This window comes from Bidens hawaiensis, unplaced genomic scaffold (assembly GCF_021521415.1).
Source record: "Bidens hawaiensis isolate Kalapana, Puna unplaced genomic scaffold, B.hawaiensis_p1.1 tig00002423_1, whole genome shotgun sequence".
Classification (NCBI taxonomy): Eukaryota; Viridiplantae; Streptophyta; class Magnoliopsida; order Asterales; family Asteraceae; genus Bidens; species Bidens hawaiensis.
In genome coordinates this window covers 967,393-979,703 of record NW_027491133.1, presented here as the reverse complement: position 1 = coordinate 979,703, position 12,311 = coordinate 967,393, and the positions used below count along the sequence as shown (strand labels likewise).

General features: G+C 32.9%; 1 protein-coding gene across 1 annotated transcript; it reads right to left on the bottom strand.

Moving 5' to 3' along the window:
* Positions 1–7,056: 7,056 nt before the first annotated feature.
* Positions 7,057–9,743, bottom strand: LOC143619275 (protein NLP7-like). The gene is made up of 5 exons (XM_077091243.1): positions 9,345–9,743; positions 8,783–9,267; positions 8,606–8,653; positions 7,662–8,415; positions 7,057–7,574 (listed from the first exon to the last, which is right to left on the bottom strand). The coding sequence occupies exons 1-5, from the start codon at positions 9,472–9,474 to the stop codon at positions 7,126–7,128; spliced, it is 1,866 nt and encodes a 621-aa protein (XP_076947358.1). The 5' UTR covers positions 9,475–9,743; the 3' UTR covers positions 7,057–7,125.
* Between the last annotated feature and the right edge of the window lie 2,568 nt (positions 9,744–12,311).

The following is a 12,311-nucleotide window of genomic DNA, read 5'->3' as shown; positions in this document are numbered from 1 at the left end:
TTTTTCTTCTGTCAACTTTTTTTTGTCAGCGTTGACTTTTTTGTCAAGGTTCAATAAACAGTTTTTTTTACCTTGTTTATAAATCTCTAATAAACATTTTTATTGATGTTTCTATATAAAAAAATTTCAAAACGAACGTGTAAATTAAAATGTACAAGTTAGTGAAGCATTAAAGTACAAGCTAAATATGCAAGTTTAAACGATAATATAAAATGTTTAAATAAAACAAGATACCCACGTTCTTTTTAGTTTTCCTCTAATATTAAATTACAAAATCAGTCCTTCAATTTATATCACAACTCAAATTACAAAATCAAAAGAATAAAATTAAATCCAATTAATATCACATACCACATTATGTATAAAATAAAACTTATAACAACCTCAAATCATTTACGGAATTGTATTCCTCATGACATTGATGATTCTAGCATATTATCCACTTATCAATACATTAAAAAAAATTATTAATATTAAAATCAAATTAACACTTTTCCTAGAATTAGGTAATCACAAATTTATTATTAATACTAACCAACATCCTCAGTAGCATATCTTTGTGCATCACTAAAGTAAGTTGCACAAATAATCAATCTTCTCAGTCATTTTTATATACTAATGACATATAGGTAATTACACTTATCATTTGAAATCCTATTTAACGTTAATAAAAACAAATTATTATTGAAAAACTTAGCGGGTAACATATAAACATTATTGAAGTATGTTATTTGAATTAATAGTTTCACCAATAGATGCTCTTAACTTACAGCGATTAAAAAGGAAGTGGAATAATGCAGTTTTTTTTAATATTAACCCTATATATAAAGATATTAAGGACTAAGTGTTCAAATTAGATTTAATTTCCTATTTCACTTAGCCTCATGGATCATCCGACTTAAATTATCAAACAAGATAATTAGAATGTGCGAGAAGTAGGGCCGGCTCAACCATTTTGGTATCCTAAAACGATGTTTAATTACGAGACATTGTTGTATAAAATATTGTGCTTTCATTCCAAATAAATCAAGACGTTGTTTTATTTTTTGCAAAGACATAAGTAATGCAATTCCACGTGCACACACCTTTACAGACGTAAGTCAGTTTAAACGTTGCTCAAATCACACACATTAATCCAAATCCCAAATTACACATGTATTATTATTAATTTTATTTTGTTGTCTATATAGACTACCTGACTAGAAGTATGACTAAAGTTTATTATTCTTGTTTTAGTTTATTGCATTGCCACGATGGCTTATCAAAGTAGACCATAGTTTATAATGTTAATTTATTATTTATTTCATATGTGTAACGCTTATGAATAGATATACCATATTCATGCTACTCGCTTGATACTGTAATAACAATATAAACAATTATATAATAAAGTTTTGTAAAATATTATGTGAATAATATAACTAACTAAAGTACTATTATTAGTACTATTATTATACTGTATATCACGAGTTGCTATATAAACTAGCATGAACGAGTACGAAGTTGCAAATTGTTGCCGTCGCAGCATCGCGCGGGCACTCTACTAGTTTAATAAACAGGTCAAATATGTCACTTTTAGTAGATGGGCCAAAAATACCAAGTTTAGTAAACGGGTCAAAATTATAATTTTGATATACTGGTCAAGCTCATCATTTTTAGTAAATGGTTCAAACTTATCATTTTTAGTAAACGAGTCAAATGGTACCATTTTGGTAAATGAGTCACAATTGTAAAGTTTACGAAGCATGTCAAAAATAAAATTTTTAGTAAACGGGTCAAACTCATCATTTTTAATAAACGGTTCAAAGTCATTATTTAAGACATATAATGCTTTTATTCCTTTTAGTTGTAATCTATGTGTATGTTTAGAGAGCGGCAGCCACCTGTTAAAGGGGATCTGCTAATTATTTAAGACATAATGCTTTTATTCCTTTTAGTTGTAATCTATGTGTATGTTGACGTTAGCGAGGCGAGTAAGCGCAATGGAGTCCAATTATATAATATATTGTTCCTCATAAAAAAACTGAATTTGGATCAATCTCTACCGTTGGATTATTCTGAAATGAAATCATGGCCATTTAAAGTCAAAAAACTGTTTCTAGAAGCAGAGGTTACAAGCAGTTTTAGATGGTGAACCAGTTTAACCCCACTACCCAAAATTGTCGTACATTATAAGCTATGTATAAGAAAGCATAACCCGTATTGCATATCATAATCTTGGGATGCAAGTTGTTTCCACGGTCACTATGAGCATCTTCTTTTAACGAACATGAATTGTTTCAAGCCCAGAAAATAAACGCATTGATCTTAGCGACTCATGCGGTGTTTGTGTCTTTGATTACGTAGAAGAAGGAAGATTGTTTGGCCTTACTTATTACACGACGCTAATTCCTGTGGAGAACGACACCGGATGGATACCAGGTTCAGTATTGTTGAAATTCAATTGAAATCGCATAAACAAAAAAACAAACCATGTATCTTCTACTTGCATGGATCGTGATTACAAGTGTGAGGAGGTGCATAATCTTGGGTTTCTTAATTAAATCTTTGATGACATGGCATTAATTTCAAGATTCAACTGCAAAATCTAATGTTGTTTACTTTTTGTTAAATCTGTATTTGTTCAGCTTCTGGGCCAAGTCTTTTGTGAAAATAGCCCGAGGCTTGCTGGAGACAGAAGAATAACAGTCATGAGGCCATCACAAGTTATCCATGAAGAACAAAGAAAACGACCTTCGTGAATTTTATGGATCTTTGCAAATTGCAAAGACTCTCAAGTTATTTACTTTCTTTTAGTTTACAATTATTCTATTAAAATTTAAAAGTAGAGATGGCAAATGGCAGGTCATGCAGGTTGGTTATTGAGTCAAGAAATCAGTGTAGTCGGATCAAGTTGATCCACAAACACATTTATAAAATAAGTAAATAGCCTTCAAGCATGATTTATAGAAGAATAACTTACATGCATGGTTATCGATCTGTTGTTATAATGATTGAATGATTTGCGTATTACTTACTGGTTTGTGTTAAGAGTTTGCGGAATCAGTCAATTAGGATATATCAATGTCATTAGCTTCTTCATCTCCAACCCACATTTCACTTATTTTCTGTTCTGTAACTGCTCAAATCATATGTTAAATGTTTTTAAAATATTCCTACTTTGTTAAAACTACATTGAGCAGTTGAGACTAATATCCGTGGGACTAATAGAAGGTTTATTTGTTGATAATTTGATAACTGTTGTTGTGGGGAGATGGCGGTGGTGTAATGCTTTTCGTACCAAATTTGTAATTATTTTGTTGACATTAATGTGTTAATACACATACCAGATATTTACCAAAGGTGGCTCATTAATACCTTCACGCCTGTCCTTTATATCATAACAATAACAACTCAAATAGTATTGGGTGACAAATTCCATCACTGCAAATTGTTTTCAAACACATTTCTTATACTTTATTGAAAGGTAAATCAAACCGATCATCTAAATGTGCATACATTTTTTTTATAAATCATGATGTTCCTCATTGGCATCTTTAAGGTTTAAAGATGCTGGTCACTTCTTTAATTCTCCATATCTAGAACCAACTTGGCTAAACGTAGGTGGTGACACAGGTTGCAGAAATCCCATGGTCACTCATAGAACCACAGGTAATTTCAAAACTAAGTTCAAGATAAAATGTTTCAATTTATTTTTTTAATTCAAATGTCCTGCAACCTATGTTAATGACATGAGTTATTAATAATCACAGGTATCCACATCGCATCCACATCGCAAAATCCAAACGCCGCAACCAGAAGGTGCACAATGACTAAAGTCTAAACACTTGATTATATTTTTGCTGTTTCTCTTCTTTTGTTGTTATTTTTATATTTTGACCATTTTCATTTTTTATAAAAGAGACCCCTTATCGCAATTTTTCAATTTAATGTTAAATTGTGAAGAAAATTTGGACTCTAGAAAGTGATATCTTATCTTATTGTTGTGGCGGATGCCAGGATTAAGAAGACCAGATATGAAAAAGTTTTTCAGTTATTAAAAAAACAAGTGTGATGTAAGACTGGTGCAACATGTGGTACTGAATTTAAATTGTAAGAGCAATATTTTTGAACCTGCATAAGAAAGTCAACAGAGGTCAAAGTCAGCTCAAGGGTCAATATTGGGTTAAAGGTAAAAAGCGAATCAATATTTTTTTCAGTTAAAAAAACGATGAGGATTGATTCATGTCCGGGCCACTCTCAACTCTTTAAACAAAACGAAGTGCAGGCCTTTTCATTTATAGATGTGTTAGTGCTGGTCCTATATTCTATTTTTTTTATTGTGTATTCATTTTAATGTTCATGTGTGTTTTTAGAATAAAAAAAAGTTTATAAATTATAACATGAAACTACCCGTCCACCGGACGGGTATAAAACTAGTTTATGATGTTGCTGATACTCTAACCTCAATTCACATACTTGCATATTTATTTACTTATTTTAAATTATTAAAACTTGGGCAACAATGTTTGACTTTGATTATGTGTTATCCCTTTGTCTACAACATTATGTTTGTTGGTTTGTGTTTGTTCTAACAAGGTATAGTGATGATTTGGTTTATGTCATTGTTCTATGATCCAAAGTCCAAACCCAAACTAACCAGTAAAGTCATAAGCAATTTGGTGGTTTAGTGAGAATAAGCGTGGGGATAACACAATGTGAGAAAAGTTGCCGAGCAGAGCCAGACTGCTGACTAGAATAATATGAATGATGGTGCTAGGTTCACATAACATCAATATTGCCATATTATTTAGTTAAAGAAGACGATAAAGTAAAATCAGTTGTGTAACAAGCATTATGCAACATGTAAAAGTTATATGATATTAATTCCAATATGATGTATTGGTTGTCAACAATGATTAATTTTGCGGGGCGTGGTTCCTTTCAAGATTCATCGATTAGAATCCTATTTTTAGTACATAACTTTTGTTATTTTAGTTATAGTTAAAACGCTTGGTGTAGACATTGGTCTCTTGCTCTATTTGATATAAAGTCTCATAAAAACTGAATTTTTAAGAATAGTTGTTTTTTTCTCACGTGTGACTTCTTTCTTTTTTCAAAGTTGACTAAAAAGTCAGAGATGGTTTAAACAAATTTTATATTTGTTTAAAATGTAAAGAAAAATATACTGATGTCATTGTGACATCAAGGTACCCACCCGACCACCGGACGACAGCAAACACGTCAAAATAAAATCATACCATAGGGCATTGTTTTGCAAAATTCAGTAGCATGAACCTTGATTAAATTGCTAGCCGTAGCGACGCTGGTACTCTTGACGTGCCGCGTGAATCGCTTCATCCACTTATTACATAGTGAAGCAAAACAAAAAAAATCCAAAAGATACCAGTTAACACGTCAAAATACAACTATACATACACTTACTCTTCCCTATGACATTGCCTTTTGATCATTCATGCTACCAAATTAATGCAATCGTCACATTCCCACATTATCTTCCCGTCCATCGGGACGGGTAATCTACTAGTTACTTTCATGTTTCAACAATCAATTGGATTTTTTAAAAATATAAATGAGATTAAAAATTAGTTTTATCTATTTTTAACAATCCTAATTTCGAATGACAAAAAAAAAAAAAAAAAAAGAAGTTACGTTCCAAGTACTTTGTAAATGTTTAAATATTAGGAAAGTACCAGAAAAATAAACAGTAGTGTTACATAACAAATAGGTTGTTTTTCAGCTAATCAAATTCTACGACTTAAAAAATAAAAGTTAAGATTTGGACATGTTATTCTATTTCAGTTTCACCAACAATAGTACTAAATAGTTATGGATCTGGAGCTTGGTCTTAGTTAATAGATTATTAGATTTGGGTTAAATTGTCCAGGCTACAATGGGTTCTTATTAAAATGGGCTTATGCAGTTTTAGAAGGAAGAAAAAGATATACATTGTGGGTTCACAGGTGTATTTGTTTTTATAGTGACAACTGACAAGTGACGACAGTGGGTAAAGGCCATGGTGCGTGTTGGCGTAGCGAGCATAAAACAACATTATAAATCAACAGTTAGATAATAAAATATTAGAAAAATTCTCAAAATAGGCCGCAAGTTTCAAAACTTCCATTAATAATCTACCGAAATCCATCTTTGCCGTAACATTTTGTTTTGCCGATGATTTCCGTCCCCCAATGAAAGAGTGCATGTGCAAAGATGTTAACCCCCACCCGTGATAGGTCAAAGGAAATCGGTCTAATCCGTGAGATTTCAAAGGAATTCTGTCTGACTCGTGAGTTTTGATACCAAAACAGTCTCCGATAGTTTTTGAAAAAAATCTCACGGGTCAGACAGGCTTCCTTTGAAATCTCACGGGTGGGGGTCAGCATCTTTACACGTACTCTTTCATTGGGGGACGAAATTCATCGGCCGAAAACCAAATGTTACGACGGAGATGAATTTCGGTGGATTATTAATGGAAGTTTTGAAACTTGTGCCTATTTTGAGACTCCCTCTCTCTTCAAATAGCCTATTTTGAGAAATTTTCCTAAAAGATTTTGTTATATGTATAAAACAAAGCCCAAAGTCTACTTATTACTTTACCGAGATCAAGCATATCCTTAAAGCAATGTCACCAACCAAATATTTTAAATCGAACGCTACGGGCATGTTATTTTGATGATTCGTTTCCCAAGATACAATAAAGCCACATATATAAAATACATTATTAGCACTAAATTTCACGATGACAAATCAATTCAACTACTCAGTTTTTCCAGCATTAACAGAAAATGCTTGCATAATTTTTTTAGTTAACTGATATATACGTGACGTCGAGACAGAGAGTTTCTTGACATTTTACAACACCTATACATATCACATAACAAAAGTTTTATCAGCACTCGAGTTAGCTACAAGCCAAAACATAACACACAATGATCTATTGTGTCACATTACAGATGATTGAGCCAAGAGACTCTCAAGACCGATTATTGTTTCCTAATTAAAGGTTTTGTTGTAAGTTGAAAATGGAAGGGTTTCCATACAATTGTGTGACTATATAAATGCATTGAAATAAAGAAAACAAACAAATTCATTGAATTGGAAAGATCCATAAAATGGAATGTACCACTAGGCCCATGATGAACTTGGCTGTGAAGATGGCATAACACACAATCGAATTACAACTCGATCTGATTTTGTCGAACTTTTAATACAATCAATCATTTCTTCATCAGATGTTAATAATATCCAATCTCCATCTTCATCCAAGTACGTGAGATTGTAAGTCCCGGAACTTAACTTGAATTTCATACCGATTTCTTTTTCAAGAGTTACAAAAGTTACTTGCGAAATAAAGAGACAAAATTTGGTCATATAATTTACATACTCTGCTTTAACAGTCACAATATTTTCTGTTATGTTGATGGTTGATGGGTCTTGAATTGCACCATTATTTTCTTCATTTGTGTTGAATTGAATAGTAGATGAGTCAATTGTATTTCTTTTTACAAAATTTGGTCCTTGCCACTCTGGGATACCAAGTTCTTTGAATTTGCGTTTGAATGTGGATAAAGAAACTATAACACAATATCAATAATCCATTTTTGTTAGATGTTTCATATATGGGAGTGTGTTAAAAAATGTTAGATGCTATTATTAATTACCTTGAAGGTTTTTTACAGCGTCTTTCATGGTTTTCCCAATGTTCTCAATGAGTTCTTGAGGTAATAATTTTGGAGTTCTCTTGCATGTCACCTCGGACGGTGCTATGTAGCTCACAATCGTTGGTTTCTTTCCTTTGTCAGGTGCTTTCGAAAAAATCTTCAACTTTTCAGTTTCATCATTAGAATTCTTACCAACAATAACATCTAATTCGTCACCTAGTTCTATACCCGAAGCAAGCTTAAATCTTGGCAAACACCTTTTTAAGGTCAAGAGTATGGCCTCCAAGAAGTTAACATAGTTTGTATGTTTGATCCATATGAATTCAAACGTATAATTAAGATCACCGGTATCAATACTCCTCAAGCATACCACAAGAGCACTACATTCAGAAAAGTAATCACCATCCCAATCTACGAGCATATCAGAACGAAGGTAAGAAATATAACGTGATTCATTATCTTGAAGTGTCTCTTGACTAAGTTCCTCCCCAATTCTACGAGGTGTTACATCACACAATTTTAAGTATGGATCAAATTCATTATAGTCATAATTTGATACAACATAAAGATAACCCATTAATTTGATCCCTAACAATCGGTTCGTTTGAGTGTCCTCCAAAGAAGATGACAAGAGCACATGACTTTTATCCTCACAAGCGATCCAAACTTGAGCTAGAGCCAAGTTATGTGATTCACAAACAACCTTTACTGCCTCTTCGATATCGTCCTTAGCAACTTTGAGACCATTTATAGCCTGCTTTAGAATTGTAAACATTAATTTCTAACAATATGACAAATAATGAAGATAAACCTTACCATTAGCGGTTACAAAACACAATTTTAAAGAAAGATTTAAGCTATTATATTGTTGCTATAGTAAGTAGCAGTTTACTTGAAGTACAAATGATCTTATTGCATATAACCTTTTTTATTTTAAGTTTTACCTGGTATGGTATAAGATCTTGTACATGAATCACGGTCAGACCAGCTTCCTGCAAAGAGAAGTAGGAAACTAGATTAGATGAGATAAAATTTGCATATGATCTTTATGCTGTAAAAAGTCAAAAATATTAGAAAGACAATTCTTTTGATATGGTTTTGTAAAATCTCAAAACACATACCTTTATCGCCGTAATAACTTTTGAAACAAAATATCCCAAGTCATAAACGTTACGATCTAAAGTAAACTCAAGAACACCGATACATGAGTTCTGAGAAGGGAAACAAATAGGAAGCATGATAGAAAAGTTCCATGAAGACCAATAATCACAATTCTTTGAGGGAATCCATTCGAGTTGATTCCAATATGGCACACGTCTAATGAATGCAGTGGCAGGTCCACCACTCATGATAATGTAGTCTCCTTCCGCTTCATTGTCAACCTTATTCACATCGATATTGTATTGGTACTTCACAGAATATAGCCTATACATTGAGAAATCGCTGTGAAAACTACAAACGGCAAATGGTTGGCCTGACGTTGAAAGCAGCCGTCTTCTGCCAGATTTTATAGGTGCCCAAAACTGAGCTATGAACCCTCTGCTAAGTTTAATTTTTGAAAAGGCAGATATTACCTTGTTGCATATCATCGAAGTCCCAAGATCAGCTGCGTATTATACCACGGTTATATGTGAAAGAATAACAACAAAGAATAATATTCTCAAATATAAGCTAGAAAGTTACCTGAAGATGAAACATTTTGAGATCCACTCCAAAAAACCCATGGTTTATCTTTACCATGAGGTATAGGTGGCATGTGTTGAAGAGGGATTGGAAAGGCGTCAAGGAATTCGGAAAGCGTTGGCATACTCATATCACAAATCTCAATTTAGTGGAATAAAAGAAGACCTCATGTGTCAAACAAGTCTGTTAGTTTGTCTGTGATAAGATATATATTGTAGAAAATTACCAAACTTTGATCTTCACGAGATTTCATACGACTTCACAACATTGATCTTTACGAAGTGGACCTTGGACCTTACTGTTAAAATTTAAATATCCAAAATAGATCATATTTATATATATTATTAGACGTTAACTATATTAAAAAGTCATATAGATTGGGGAAAGGTTGTGTTGGTTGGGCGGTTAGTTATATATCTAAATGCCAACAACGTTTCCCTTCATAATACAGAGCGAAAGCTATAAAATAAAACAGAGAATGTATATTTCAAGAGAAAAAGTACTACTGAATTTCTAATGCTGAAATGCTCTCAATTTTATATAGGGAATTTCAAATTTGGCAGGTTTGCCAAAAATTTGAAATCAAAACGAAATCGGAAACATGTAATTAAGATATTAAATAAGGGCCTAAATTACGTAGGACATCTAGAAAACGAGTCAAACTAGATACGAAAAAGTTTTATTATTGCGAAACTTGAGGTGAAATCTTTCTTGGGAGGAACCAAAGGTTTAAATGATGGATTTTGGGCCTGACAACAGAGCCGAAACCGCTCATGGCCATTTTCCCTGAGATTTGGCTCGTCAAGGCCTTTCCGCTGACGACTTATGGGCCTTGAAATTCAACCCGTAGCCCAAGTTATGCTCCTTTTAAGTTTGGACCCTTTCTACCATATTTTCCCCTCTCAAGTCATAAAAGTTTGTTAACTCATCATTCAGATCAATTCATATATATAAAATAAGAAGTGAAGTGTGTCTAAAAAGTGTAAGAAGTAATCTGGTGCGTTAGATATGTTGATCTGAGATGGTGGATATGGAAAGTGTGTTTATTGTGCGGTGTGTTTTACTTTAGTTGCAGTGTGTTTATTGGGCGGTGTGTTTATTAGATATAATGGTGAAAACCACACTTTCTACATTTCTTAGGAAAAATCTACTTCTTATTATAACCTTGTTATATATATATATATAAATACTTGTGTCTGTACATATTCAAGAAGCACCATGATCGGGGAACATATTGAAGTATAGAATTTGTGAATACGATTATTGATCCCAGTGAAAAGAAGAAAATACATCATCAAAAGGCTTCCATTATTGTTTTTTTCTCTATCTAATGAAAAATATTCTTTGAACAACGAAACGTATAAACACTAGCGATTTCAATTCCCATCTTGAAAGGTTTACAAGGAGAAATACTTGTGTATTATTTTCTTTTTGTAAGGAAACTGTATGGAAATTAAAAAAAGATAGAAAAAGAAAAAGACATCCATTAAGCAGAACATATTCTATAAGAACCACTAGGAACTGATATTGGAGTTGCAGACAGCAACACACGAAGTCTAACTATAATTAGATTTGATTTTCTCGAACTTTTTATACAAATACTCATTTCTTCATCTGATGTTAAAGATATCCAATCTCCATCTTCATCAAGGTACTTGAGCTTGTAACTCCCAAGAGTCAACTTGAACTTTATACCAATTTCATTCTCAATAGTTGCAAATGTTGCTTTATGATGAGGGTATTTTTGTTTATGCCGACGGTTGGTGGTTCCTGAAACGCTCCATTATCGTCTTCATTTGTCTCGATCTGAATAATTGATGAATCATTTGGCTTTCCTTTCATTGATTTTGGTCCTGGCCACTCTGGGATGCGAAGATCTTTGAACTTTCGTTTTAGTGTTGATTCTGAAACTATGGCACAATATCAACAAAGAAAGATTTCATAGATATTTCAGGTACCAAATGTATTAAAACTAATTTGGCAATAAAATTGTAAAAGACCTATCGAAAGGACTCTGCTTCATTCTTATTGGAATTTTATCATAGAATTTATCATTTTTAAGTGAGAAAAGTGTCATTATCATACCATTAAGGTTTTTTGCAGCTTCTTTGATGGTTTTTCCATATTGTTTCTCAATCACTTCTTGAGGTAATAAGATTGGAGTTGTCTTGCTTTTCACATGCGAAGGTGATACATAGTCCACGAACATTGGTTTTTTTCCTTTGAAAATCTTGGTATAAATTGTTTCAGCTGTAGATTTCTCAACATCAATAATGTCTAACTCGTCACCTAGTTCTGCACCATATGCAAACTTAAAACCTGGCAAACAGCTTTTTAACGTCAAGAGTAGGGCTTCCAACAAGACGGCATTGTTTGAATGCTCAAGCTATATGAATTCAAATGCATAATCAAAATCACTGGTGTCTATACTCCTCAAGCATATTGCAAGTGCACTGCTTCCGGGTTCGTCTCCTCCATAACCCACTGGCTTATCATACATAAGCCTACTAGGACGAAGCTTTGAAATATAGCGCGATTCATAATCTTTAAGTGTCTTCAAAGAAAGTTCGTTAGTTTCTTGAGGAAGTATATCACACAAACTATAGTATTTCTGAACCGCCTCTTGTTCGGAACTTGTGGAATTAAGATAACCAGTCAATTTGAGAGCTAACATTTGTGTTGGTCGAGTGTCATCCAAAGAAGATGAAAAGGGTACATTACTTTTATTCTCATGAGCAATCCAAACTTGAGCTAGTGTTAAGTTGTGCAATCCACAAACGATCTCTAATGCCTTTGCAATCTCATCCCTAACAGGTTTGAGGCCATTGATAGTCTGTTTTTCAATTGTAAAGTATTTACAAACAACCAAAAAGGGTCAATACTTTCTACGCTTATAAAAGAAAATTTTATATGGCAAAACTACTTAATCGATGATTGAAGTTATTGTCGCTTTAGTAGTAGCGATAC